Source organism: Caretta caretta, chromosome 4 (assembly GCF_965140235.1).
Source record: "Caretta caretta isolate rCarCar2 chromosome 4, rCarCar1.hap1, whole genome shotgun sequence".
NCBI lineage: Eukaryota > Metazoa > Chordata > Testudines > Cheloniidae > Caretta > Caretta caretta.
In genome coordinates, this window is record NC_134209.1 from 39,620,756 (window position 1) to 39,634,888 (window position 14,133).

Below are 14,133 nucleotides of genomic sequence, written 5' to 3' on the forward strand. Positions count from 1 at the left end.
GACATCTGACTAGTATTTGTTTAGAGCCTAATCTAAAACCCACTGAAAGGTGAATGCCCTTTATAGATTTATGCTTATCATGCAAGTTATTGTACAGTTTAACACAAACTGCGTTGTCAATTTCTTCCTTCAAGATGTCATAACACTGACAAAGCTCTGACCCATACTGATTTGATATTTTCTGTTATGCCATGATGACATAGTGGATTAATTGGTAGTTGTATTAGAGAAAAGTAATTTAGAATATTTAAGTCTTACACTAATTTTTCCCTATTCAATTTAAGCCAGTGAATTGTAAATTAGCTTCAGAACATAGGAGCTACTTCCATTATTATATGCACCATCCTTGACTTAAATCTTAGAGCTGGCTGGGAAACTCAATTTCACTTCTGCAAAAAGTTGAGATTCTGGAAAAAAGCTTCATCCCGATAGACAAAAGCCGAACTCTCAAAAGTTCTATGGCGAGAAGTGAAATTCTGCAATATTTAGTCTTAGAAACACCACAGAAATGTTCCTGCTATGAGAATGTTTCAGTATTTCCAGAACAAAAGATATGCTCCCTGGCTCTCATGGAGAAGTTGCCAAGGAGCTAGGCAGGTAAACTGGCAGCAAACGAGGCAGGTTTCCATCCTAAGTTTAGTTGAAATTGACATGTTCCCATGGAAATGCACTGTAAAGTCACACTTTGAACACAGTTCAGGCAGTACTGTCTGGCACATCCCATGAGTGGGAATCACTGAACACCTGAACTTCTCAGTTTCAACTAACTGGCACTGACCAACAAAAAAATGTCAGAAAACTTCTGATTGACTAAAATATACAGCCAATCTTGATTCTGCATAATGCTTCCTCACTCTAACATACCGAATCCAGCTTCAATTTGTAGGTGCCTTTGCACATGAATAACTCAGGTAGATTGAGGACCAAGGCATTTTTTCTTCCTGTGGCAGTAAGAGTGACCTCACTATCTCAACTGGACACTACTCTTCTCTTCCTAATCAGGTTACTTCATAGCCTTCTGGCTTGATTTTCTGCTCAAGTTAGATGGCACTGCTCTTACAGCAATCAAGAGTTTGCTGAACCTCATACAATGAATAGATTATGCATCCTTCTACATTTAACAAACTAATCTGACCTGCATAACACAAGCTAGAAACTTCACCCATGAATTCCTGCAACAAGCCCATAGCTTGTTTGAAGAGGAGTACATTGTACCTGGGAGAGGAGGCAGTAAATATATCAAATGGACACTCAAGCAATAAAGACATCTGAGCAACATCTGTTTCACATTTCACGAACGTTATGTGAGCACACTGTCGTACCTCTCAATCTTAAATTGCAATGCTCAGCAAACATTGTATTTTAAAAAATTCACCTGATCCCAAAAAAACTGATATAGATACACCCTGTAGAAATGGGAAAGAGCTACAAAAATCCCATTACTGAACTAGTAATAGGTCCATGCTTAGTCACCAATGACCTTTTCTTAAATATGCTTTCTGGAATATTAGGCAAACTAGACAGAAGTGCAATTGTGATTTCAAATACTATTTTAAAACCAGAACAAACCATGTACCAAACTACATATTCAAATATTTTATAAAAGTTAAGGTTTAACATTTATTTTACATCTAGCTTTCCATATCCATGTGGAGACAAGGAATTAGAATGCACATAAACTATAAGCAGTGCAAAAAGTGGTGCCAGAGAGAAATCACAGATGCACAAACTGATAGCACAGGACTAGGAAAAAAATGAAGCTATGAACAGTAAGAATGGAGACAAAAAATAAGAAAATCCATGGAAGAAGATGGCAGGAAAGAAAAGAGCAGGATGATTAATAATGCCCTTGTTGCTGCAGAGGAAATAAACTAATGGCACAAGACAGTGTTTCTTGTCAAATAAAAAAATCCAATAGCAATGACTCTTTATTCATTCACGTTTAGTCACCTGAAATAAATGTCTGTTGTATTAAAATATTCATTAATGTAAATGGCAGCATGGTAGAACAAGTCTTTCAATGGATAACAAACATCCCACATAGTAAAGTCACTTCAACACAGCCTCATGACAACTCCCACATCAAAACAGTACTTTATTTTGCATTTTTTGCCCCGTTATTACTCCCACAATAAGATCTTTCAGCTATCACATGTACAAGGTGAAGAAAAGCTTCTGTTAGCAAACAGGGTGCATCTGGAAATGCCTCCACAATACACCACTTCAGATCTGCTGGGTTCCAAGTCCATCCCTGAACTCTGGGCTCCCAGTACCAAGTATAGCACACTAAGGCTACACTACTAGGTTAGCTTATTAATTCTGCATACATCAGGCTGATCAATGTGTCAGCCTGCAACAGACCAAGTATTATAACTGAAAATGGCAAAAAAGAGATTCACTCTATTGAACTTTACATCATTATCTGATGTCAAACAATGAGGCAAATCCCAATGGTATATACAAAAACCAGCTTTGCTTTTACAAAAGATTGTTTCCCATATTGATTAATCCAGGCAGCTAACTCATTGGTTTATGCAACTTTATTGAAGAAAATAAATCAGTTACTAACAGAGCTATTAGTTGATCACTCATCCATTGACAACTTGCTTCATTTATTCAGTGCTATATTAAACAGTGTTCTGGAAGATAGATTAACTAATAGCTCCAAGCCTCCTAACAAAATTTAAATGAATTACAAAAATGTTCTGAGACCCTATTTTGGAATACAAGGGATGTTTGACTTCCAAATTTTCATTCTCTGTAAAACAAGAACTGGTCATTCTTTTATTGACATGCATAAGATACATCACATTTTCTGTTCTGATACTATAGATTCTGTACCAATTCTTCAGCCATGTCAGTTATGAGCATAAGCATATAATAAAACCTCAAATCTCTAACACTGGAAGGTTTAAAACAGGATGGATGTTGCTACTGCAATGTTACTTCCTTTGATGTAAGAAAACTGAACATCCACCTCCCCTCCCCTCAGGTGATATCTTCAGTATCTGTTAGAGCAGTGAGGAATGGTTTTAGTCTCATAACCAAGTTAGAATGAAGACATTGGCCACATAATACACATGCTCCTTTTAAAAAAATTTCTGAATGTTGGGCAATTGTTCTTGTGTAACTACTTTATGGATTCTAAAAGCAGTTATTGTCCAAAGCTGGAAAAACTAAAGTCTTCTCAGATGAGCATGTGCATGAATGGAAGGAGGTAAACAAAAAATAAAAAAGATGAGGTCTGATAGGGGAGCAGCCGGATAAGAAAATCAAAAAAGGAACAGTAATTTAAAGTTTATTCCAGCTATAATGCAGGTTATTCTGACTTTAAGGTATCATCACATGGCATACTTCTGAGTCCATTCCCGAGATATTCTGTTGTATCTGTTAATAAAGGAGGAAACACATTAAACAGGTCCAGTTAAACCACAAAGTGGTATTTAATATACTATTTTTAGAAGAAAGTTTTCAGTAATTTCTTACTGAAGAAATTCACTGCTGCTTCTTTCAACTGGCTGTTCCAGTTCTTTCTATACTTTCATATGTGGTCTTTTATTGAAGAAAAACAAGTCTTACTAGAAACTTAGAACAAAAGCCTACATTTTGAGACTATTTGAAACACACTTAGATTGCACAGAAGATAGGTAAGTTGCTAGAAGCATGTTATGAAACTGATTATTGCACCGGGGAGGGGGGGGAGGGAGGGAGAGAGGAGTAAAAAGGGTTGAAAATTAAAAATTCACTTTTTTGCTAGATATATCAGGTTGTTTGGAGCCTGGTTTTAGAACCAAGTCTAAAGAATACTGCATGCTATGATTAGAGATGATATACTGAACCCTACAGTCAATTATGTTATTGGTGGATTTTCAGTTATGTCCTGACAATTTCAGTTGGAGAATAATGCAAGACCCCATTTTTCACACTAGCATACTGCCCAGGCACAGAAGTTTTGACTGAAAAATAATGATAATGAATTCCAGCCAGCGTTTGCTTTTAGAAAGGGATATTAAAATAGGCCATGAACTTTTTGTACAACACACTAGTCTACAGGAATTGGGCAGATACAATTAGTTTACTTAACAGCATGCTTGTCAGTATTAAGTTAATTTCCAACTATACAAGCATAAAGAAAAAAACCCCCAAAACAGTACTTTTAGCAGCATATTAAATTTTGCCTGTGCACACAGTCTGAATCTGGACCACCTAGATTTTTATTTACAACATGGTGGTTTGACTACACAGACCAGTTCCCTCCTCCCCACTCTCTACAAAATTTGGTTCAGTACTTACCAGGACAGAGGTATAAGACATCTCAGAACCTCAACAATTCAAATAAAATCAGTTTCTTACTACCACTATATTTGTTTTGCCATGCAAGAATATTATCTGTTTGTGAGATATAGTAATTGGCCAATACATTTCACACTAATCACAGATCAAGCTGTTAAATATTCAGGTTCAGTAACTGATAAATCCATTATCTTTGTTAGTTAATCCGGTGCCTTAAAGCATGCAGCACTCAAGTGCTGACAGTTCCCATTTTGTTAAATGCACCGTCAAGTGCAAATATTCTTACCCTACAGCATAGCGTATTTCTCTGTCCACTCTCTTGCTAACCTATTGTACCTAATTGGACAAGTATATTTAATATTACTATACAAACTTCAACAGCTATTTCACTGAGTTCTATCTGAGTACAACTGTAAAAACCACGTTTGAGACAAAACAGTTTCTACACAGATAGAAGATCATAAAGCCTTTATCCAATGGGAAACTCCAAAACAGAAAAAGTAGGCAGTTATCAAAAGGCGACACTGGAGTATTTACAAGGGTAATTTCTCTCCTCAAACTTTAGAGGCTTTATATGAACTGATACTATTTCAGACTCTCACATGAGACTGATTAAAAGTAGACCAATAATTTTAGATAAACTTTCAAATAGAAATCACTACAACATTAGTGAAACACCTCCATGCAACTTCAAAGATAGCACACGTTTCTTCGTATTTGCATGTTTCCAAAGCCAAAAAATACCAGTTACTTCTTCCTAAGCAACAAATTCAGTCTAAGATGGAGAGATCACAAGTAACTAACTCATTCATTCCCCACCTTTGTTTTCTAACACAAGAAGAGTGTGTTTCACAGTATATTAGTAAATTATCTTTATATAATTCTGTACTTACTTGTCTCTGTCTGTTTTATAGATACGTGCAATCTCTGGCACTAGGGGGTCATCTGGATTTGGATCACATAACAGTGAACAAATGGATAAGAGAACTGCAAAATAACAGAAAAGATTGCTCAACAGTGAAATCCAAACAAAGATCTCAACTAAATACAAAGGAAATACAGTTATTTGCTTTGTTAGGACAACCTCAGTATGCTATAAAGAAAAGATTTGTTAGTCGTCTGTTTACGATGCATGCTGAGTAAGTTTAAAGGTAAATTTGGTAGCCCATTTCTAAATGTGTGGCTCACAATCATTAAAATATATTTATAGGGTGTCCCTCTATAGCACACTCTAGCAGCTCCCAGTGTCCCACAAATATACATAGAGAAAGGTAATGCTGTCCAAACTATAACGTAACAGAGTGGCAATCTACTGAGCCATGTTATATAGCTGATCAGCTCTTTCACAGCTAGAAGTCTGTGATAAACAGATTAGAATCAGATGGGATTTCTTTTCTGCAATAGTATTAATACATTAGTATTCTAGGCTGATCAAACTAGATACATACTGATAAGATAAAAGGAAATACTAAAGTAAGACTACCATGGAGAAATACTGTTTGAAGCAACTTATTCTTTACATTCTTCATTTCCCATCAGTGGTTTTTAAAAAACAGTGTAAAATTCAGAACAAGCAAGCTAGGGGTATAGTGTCAACACAACATGCTATCATGTGGCGGATCCAAATTCAGACCCAAGCTTGGTTCTTGTGCCTTGAATAGGCAGGAATCACTAGTTCTGTAGGTAAAGGAACCCTTTGCTTATTCTGACTAGTGCAACTGTGATCTCAGGGGGATCTACCAAACCAAAAAAGGGAAGTGAGCTCTGGTGAGCTTTGCTTGAAGTCAATTAGTTTCAAGAGTTGAATTCATTAGAATTAATGAGAATACTCACATTTACAGGAAGTGGAAGTGAAAAAACCTTAAAGCAGTACTCACTGATCACAAATCTAAAACATGGTTACTAAAAATTCATATATGGAAATTAATACTCCATGCTAGCAGCTAGCAATTAACTGTAAAGCATTAGACTGATCACAATCTAAAATTAGGAGTTTTCTATGTGCACAGATGGACCAACTTAAGTTACAATTTTAGACCAACCTACTTAAATGAATGCAAAAGGTTGTGTAGACACTTATTTTGGTTTAAAACCAGGTTTATTTCAGATTAACTTCATTTAGGAATAGGTTAAAACTGAAATAAGCCACTCTCATGTAAGTGTCCATATAGGGATTCAACTGCACTGGTTCATGCTGGGGAGAACCTTTAGTAATAGCTAAAGTAAAACTGCACAAAGGTTTTTTTGTTTTTTTTTTTAAATAAAAGGTGAAATCAATAAGCATGCAACAATGTAATCATTGGTTTCAGAGGAACAGCCGTGTTAGTCTGTATTCGCAAAAAGAAAAGGAGGACTTGTGGCACCTTAGAGACTAACCAATTTATTTGAGCATGAGCTTTCGTGAGCTACAGCTCACTTCACGAAAGCTCATGCTCAAATAAAATAATGTAATCATTGCCACATACGCAAGATGTCCTTCTCAGGCTACAGTATAATGGGAAATGAATGGAATGCCAAACAAAACTAAGCAAAAATATTACAGTGTCAAAATGAAGATAGAAATTGTAATGTTTTCTTCACCTTTAGAAATAGTTAAAGCAGGAGACCACTGTGATCTTAGAATATCGAGACAAATGCTGCCATTACTGTTAATATTTGGATGATAGATTCTTGTTGTAAATGCAACCTATAACAAAAAATAGAGAAGTATTTGTGTTTCACATATGCTAAATTGCATAATTAAGAGTTACACATAAGCACAGATAAGGTGCACCAGAAAGACTTACTGAAACATGTATTGTGGCTCTTTAGCCACCAAGCATTTGAATCAGATATTCAGCACTTACATGCTACTTTTTTCAATCACTGTACAAACATGAGTTATCAACACTTTATATAGATAAGTATCATCTCCACTTGTCTGGTAGTGAAGTTAAATGATTTGTTCAAGACAAAAAAGCTAAAGTGAAGCAGGGCTGCTTTTAGAACTCAGATGTTCCCGATTTCCATTCCTATGCTTGGCTCATTAAAGAGCATTAGTCTCACAAAGAAAAGACTACTTGCCTTAGGTGGTTTGAAAGGGTAGTCTGTAGGAAAGTGAATTGTCAAGAAGAATACGCCGCCTTGATATGGACTGTCATTCTGTCGAAGAAACATGTCCACTGTAATTATACTCCCGAATTAACTTTTGTGAGAAGATCCACTACTTACTTAGCAAGGCAAATCATTCACTTAAACACAAATAAGATGTTTAATCCACAATGTAAGCACTGAATTTTGATCATACCTGGGCTTAAAATTGGTGGAATGAGATAACTGACTGCAGTAAGTCAAGTTGGTCACTGGCAATGAATTTCCTCCTAAAACAATTGTGTTCTGTAAAGCCTTAGTTTAAAGCAGGGGTTCTCAAACTGGGGGTCGGGACCGCTCAGGGGTCACAAGGTTATTACATGGGGGGGTCACGAGCTGTCAACTTCTACCCCAAACCCTGATTTGCCTCCAGCATTTATAATGGTGTTATATATTTAACATGTTTTTAATTTATAAGGGGGGCGGGGAGGAGGTTCGCACTCAGAGACTTGCTATGTGAAAGGGGTCACCAGGAAAAAAAATTGAGAGCCACTGGTTTAAAGCAAGTGTGTCACATGCAGGCCAGAACTGGCCCTGACAGCTTCTTCCCTCTGCAATTTCAAATGTATCCAAACTGCAGCAGCTCAGAGAGTCAGAAGAAAGCTGGAGTGAGAGGAGCTTAGGTGGGAGTAAGTGCCTGATTAGCCACAAGTAACTGAGCCCTACTCCCCCGGCCCTTGTAGTAGTTTATAAGCCAGTTGCTGTCCTTCCCAGCCTTCTGCACATTCTGTTCCTGCCATCATCACTGCTTAGCCTTCCAGTCCTTTTTCTCACCACGTGTCTTGATCCCTGCCTCTGGGTTGCACATAACCATGTTCCTGGAAAATGTATTTTCTTCCCCTGCTCAGGGAAAAAGCAATCATAATGATAACCTCAAGGGGGGAAATTCTCAGGTTCAAGTGGTGGTGGAATTACTGCCCAAAGTAGGGCAACAGAGAATACTCTCAAAAGGTGGAGATTGAAGCAGTGACTTGAAGGCCCCCCCCCCCCCCCCCACGGGAAGCAGTACATACAAAAAAAGAGGAAATTTTAGAAAAAGTAAAAGCTTTTATTAAAAAGTCTTTTTAAGTGCAATATTTAACTTTGCTGGCTAAAGAAGCACATTCCACGATAAGAACTACAAAATTTGCCTACTGCCTTTTTAAACCTCACACACACACACAGGATTGAGCAAAAAAGTGTAATTTGATTCGTCACAATGGGTTTCACATATCTGGTATACAGGAATACTGGAAGTTGGCTTTATTCGGTTTATCTATTTTTTAAATATTATATCCTTTAAGACCAATCTCTTGTTTATATACAGACTAGCCACATCCTATTTCTTAAGCTTATATATACTTTAATATCTGCAAGTGAAGCAGTGTGGCAAAAAGCCAATAGATAAGTCAAGGGGCAAAAATGTAATGCTAGAGTTGATACTTCAATGAGACAGCCTGGGCAGAGATTCAGCGTATCATGTAGTATTCACTGAAAAACTGCTATATTGGCAAATGAGAAGTTCAAAAACTACTTCAACCCTTTTATTGTATACATGCTGGAGGCAAGTCTTAGTGGTTATTAAAATGAAGCAACAGAACTGGTTAGAACAAGTGTAGAAAATACCTCTCTGACAATGAGAACTCAATCCTTACTATTAGACTGTGTCAGTAGTGGATCTCAGATGTGGAATATGTTAAGCCATCTACACTACCAATGCCTAGGCTGTCATGAAGGTATGAGGCCTACAACACCAGCAGACCACTAAGCTATTATCCTAAAGCAAGGATAATTCTATCTAAAATACTGCTCTAAAGTATGCACTCATGCTATTCCAAAGGGCATAACTAATAAATGCCTTTAAACTGATAGCACAAAGATTAAGTGGGAAAAGAGGATAAACAACTCTGAATGAGCAGGGAGAGGTAGAACAAAAGAAAATATTTCTGTATTTGAAGTCCAACTATACTTTTAGTGTTCTGTGACCATGCAGAGTCAATCATATAAGTATTACTCAATGACATACAATGGAGATCTTTCCATACTTTTGGAAGTTTACTTCAAGTATTAGTATAGCTATTAAGCAAACATTCTGGTCTTTCTGGAGTGCATACTTCGTTGCATTCAAAGGGATAAGCTAGAAGAACAAATCCAGCATTTGAACTCTGAACTGAAGACAAAAGGATTCTTTAGTATGCCACCCAAAAGAAGCTCTCCACTAACTGGTATCAAGAGAATACCTAAACCACATTGGATACATGTGTAAGGTCAAAGTAGTACATTAACACTGACAATTAAATTCTACTCTAACATGACTAAGGCCTAGTCTACACTTCATTTAGGTCAATATAGCTATGGCACTCAGGGATGTGACAAATCCACACCCTTGAGTCCAATAGCTATGCCAACCTAACCCCTGCTGTAGACCCAGCTAGGCTGATGGAAGAATGCTTCCATGGACCTAGCTGCTGTCACTCAGGTAAGCGGAGTGCCTACAGTGACAGAAAAACCCTTTCTACCGTTGTAGTCTGCATCTATAACCCAAGGTTACAGCAGCATAACTATGGCACCTCAGCTATGCCACTGCAGAAGCAGGAATTTAGAGATGGCCTAAAAGTGTCACTGAAGGGGTTCCTTGTTTATTGGCACTTGACTCTTAAAATTTAAAAATCTGAGCAAACTTTGAATCAAATCAACTGCCAGCCTTGAGACCGCCTGGAATCTGAAAGTGTCCTAGTACCTTCTCATACCCCATTAATAGTGACACTGCAGGTGAAACAAGCCTTCAGTTACATACATGCAACCCCATTAGCTTTCAGTGTGGTTGTACAGGTGTAACCAAGACCTGATTTTGGCGTGCAGAATCTTATTGCTCATTATGCATAACAGAGAGAATGTAATCCAATGTTCAGATTCCAGGCTGAGTATGCACAGCTGGGAATTATATCACTCCACCTGTAAACTGAGCAAGTTTGGAGTTGTTCTAGATATAGAACCTTAATCATGTTAAGAATCTCTTTTTAGAGTAGAAATGCACATTAATATAATTGTCTTCATTATAAAAAAAGCTGCTTCCAGATCCCAAATACAAACCATACACCAGTGTACTAGTTTTACTGAAGGAAGAACTTTGTTAGAAGGCATCTAGCCACAGCTCCCTGGAAGACTACTTAGGGTATTTTTTTTTTTAATAGCTTTAATCCAAATATGCATGTTTTTGAAAAGCTTGATAAAGTTATGTTTGGCCATTTGATATGCTTTAGTATTTCAGTGTTGTTTCCTAGAAGCTTCAACTACTTGGTTAACTGAAGTACTAAGAAGTCTAACTTGTAATGCACTTAATCCTCAATAAGGGCAAGGGGCTTTAGACCTTGTTCCTAGTCAAGTTATACAATCACATTAAAAAAATTCATAGTAAGCATGCACAGCATATTTTCCTCCTGTATGCACTCAGAACACTTTGCACTTCAGAAAACTTTTCTATTTTTACAGAAATGCTTGAAACCATGGTAAGCTCCACCAGTCCAAACTTTAGTTTTCCTCATCTACACGAAGGGTTTGCACCAGGGCAAACAGCTATATTGACAGCTGAAATTCTGCATGCAGACACGGCCCATGGGGGATCAGAACTACAGAAACCGTTTGGCATACAAACATTCTACATGACAAAACCTTGCACTGCGATGCAGGACATTTTCATTCAGGTACATGTCATGTTACAGAAGTGACACACCAACAACGAGGAATCTACATAACTAAACTCACTTTTCCCCTCTCTGTTCTCAAACTGGCATTTTTGGGAGTGTCTAAATTAAAAGAGACTGGAGAAATCTGAGGACAGTTCTTGCTGAATAAGAATTATGATTTCAAGTTAGCATTAACATTCATGGGAGTCAGAATACTTACAGGTCCCATAATTGTGGCTTGCCAATGGAACACTAAAAAGGAAAAAGTCAGTATTATTACTTAGGTACTATACTCTTTTTGAATTAAAATCAGAACAAAACATTAAAATTTAATACTACTTACTATCATCTCCAACTGGACCTGCAGAACACTGTGCTGGAGGGTCTCGGGCTAAGTCACTAAGTTCCTAAATACAAAACATTGTGTTCAGAGAGAGTGAGTGAAGTGTCATTGCCACTGTCCAATTGGATGTACAGAAAATCCTTAAATTGTTTTTCCTGGATAGAGAGAGAGAATGACTTGGCAAACCTATCAACAGGAGCAGTTGTGGTTGGTATTAGGAATGTCGTCACTGAAGAGTAACAAGACCTGCTAGCCCTGGCAATTTAAATAAGTTAGTAAATTGAGTGCTGATACTTAGAAAGTCAACAACAGAATTACCACTTGTAGCTTTTAGATACCCCAATGCAGGAAAAAAAATAGCATGGAGAATTAAATGAAGCCCAACAAATTTTTAAGATTTCCTTCCTTAAAAACACTTAACACCATAAGGGGCAAAGAACAGATAAAATGTCTTCACACTGTGCAAAAAAAACCACTGAATTTTATCATTTCTATTCTGGACAAACAGAAGCACAGCCGTTTCATTTCCTCTTCACCATGATGTAAAATAGATCCTACATATGGTCGTGATTTTATATATATATAAAAGAGAGAGAGAGAGACCAACACCCACCAACAGATCAGTCTTTTCAGTTCACCTTTTAGAGGACAAAGGTTACAAAAGCAATACAACATGCTTTAAAAAAAAATGCAATTAACACTAACAATTTCACTGCAGTATGTTTTTAAAATTCTGAGAAATCTGAACAGCAGACATGGTTTCTCAAGTGGCGTCACAAAAGGGAATGAAAATAGGGATTAGAAAAAGATTTTAGTCTATTTATAGCAGCTGTGAAATCAAAACAGTAAAACCGGAAGTCTCAATCTCAGATTTCTCAGCTAAAATAGCAATTTTCTTGAATTTCACTGAACAGTGTCAACTGCCATTTATGTAGTCAAAAAGTCAGTTTACTTACTCTTAGTATACTAAAAGATTGCGGAGGGATTTTAAAAAAAATTCTTCACCGCTAACCTCTAAGACATCAAGAAGTCATGAGTGCAAGGAAAGCAAACTAGCCACCTCTTTCTATAACGCATTAGTGTTAGAAATCACATGTATTTCACTACAAGTTACTAAAACCAAGCACTTTGCTATATGTCAAAGGTTTAAGAAACTTAGACTTGAGTACTGTGATGCACAGACATATGCAAATTTTGACGAGGCAGCTTAACAGCTTTTATAGCTGAAGTAGCTTTCACATTCATCTTAGTCTGTGGTGAGCTTACAAACACTTGGAATAAAAATATTTTTGACCAATTATGGTTTTAGCAAACTCACCACCTGCTAATACTTTAACAGCAAAGAGAAAAAATGCAGGCCAATATGGCATTAAAATTTTTTCAGGATTTCAATTTTCCTGTACCTTCAAACAAGTGTATCACTCTATGTAGGATAGCAGTTATTGGAAGGCACACAAAAAAAGTTAACCTATTTTTCTGTACTGCCTCACCTCTCAAAGTTTCTTCAAAATACTCTTATAAGCAGTAATTTTTTTCTGCTCCATTATGAAGTCCTGACAACATAAACCAGTTCACTTTGTACTATTTCCTTCAACACGGCAGAAAACTGTCTAGCAAAACAGATACAGTGTAGGTGAGGTAAGCCTTTTACTGGACCAACTTCTGTGGGGGGAGACAAAAGCTTTTGAGCCTCCACAGAGCTCTTCAGGTCTGGGAAAAGAAAAGCTCCATGGAAGCTCAAAAGTTTCTCTCTCTCTCTCACCAATAGAAGTTGGTCCATTAAAACATTACCTCACCCACCTTGTCGCTAATATCCTGGGAGAGAGACAGCTATATCAACACTGCATATAGCAAAATAGAGGTAATCAAAGTTTATCCCCTTCCCTCCTAAACATTTAATTTAATCTGAGGTGTTAATGTCAAAGCTTAGTTCAGACCATCTATAGAGCTAATGTAAAGTATAGCAATCAACTGCAGTCTAGGCACTTTAACAAAAACAGCACAGGCAAGTTCACTATTTACCACCCCTCCCATTCTTTTACAATAGGTTATCTGACTTCACTCTAAATCAGGACATGTTATACTGGCTAGACTGGAATATTCCGTTATCCTTTATTTATGGTACTTTGCCATTGTAACTAGAAAGGCAAGTGAGGCATCTCTAAGTCAATCTAAGTCAGCCTGTATTTGTTTGCTTTTGCAACAAATCAGACAAATTATGGATCAACAAGGCCTGAATTTTATAGTTGGAGACTTCAAACATTTTGTATTGCAATGTTTCTCCTGCAGTTCAGTTTTGCCAAGCAATGGCAGAGTGAAATTAACAGTATTATGGAATATTTTTCTACTGCTATTCTGACATAGGGGCAGCTATTCTTTCTAAAGAAATCAAGATAAATCCCATGTGAAATGTCTTTAATTACTCAATTTGTGCATTTTCTCTATTAAATGGCAGAGATTCTTCAATTTTAAGAGGTTTTAGGTCTCTGCATCATCTAAAGATACATTTTCTGGTACATCATAATGTTGATAAGATCCTTATGTTGTTACAGGGTTGTTCTGTAAGGACATTCCCAACGGGCTAAGAAGTGGTTTCATTTTAATTCTTGAAATGATACTAAGGAAAGGAGAAGGAACGCCCTAGGTTCAACGTGTAGTCTCAATTCCTCTAAAAAGGCACGTGCGGATGAGAAATGTGATTAC

General features: G+C 37.1%; 1 protein-coding gene across 3 annotated transcripts in view; it reads right to left on the minus strand.

Moving 5' to 3' along the window:
* Positions 1-1,915: 1,915 nt before the first annotated feature.
* Positions 1,916-14,133, minus strand: part of UBE2D3 (ubiquitin conjugating enzyme E2 D3) — a 29,105-nt gene continuing 16,887 nt past the window's right edge. For 2 of the 3 annotated variants that reach the window (XM_075127548.1, XM_075127549.1), the window contains exons 2-8: positions 11,431-11,494; positions 11,308-11,339; positions 7,357-7,434; positions 6,874-6,979; positions 5,187-5,280; positions 4,580-4,629; positions 1,916-3,387 (exon numbers count right to left, since the gene is read on the minus strand). In XM_075127548.1, the coding sequence (XP_074983649.1) occupies positions 4,581-4,629; positions 5,187-5,280; positions 6,874-6,979; positions 7,357-7,434; positions 11,308-11,339; positions 11,431-11,494 (423 nt within the window). In that variant the 3' untranslated portion in view covers positions 1,916-3,387; position 4,580. The remainder of the gene's footprint in view (positions 3,388-4,579; positions 4,630-5,186; positions 5,281-6,873; positions 6,980-7,356; positions 7,435-11,307; positions 11,340-11,430; positions 11,495-14,133) is intronic. The other variant, XM_048846633.2, reaches the window with a different exon arrangement.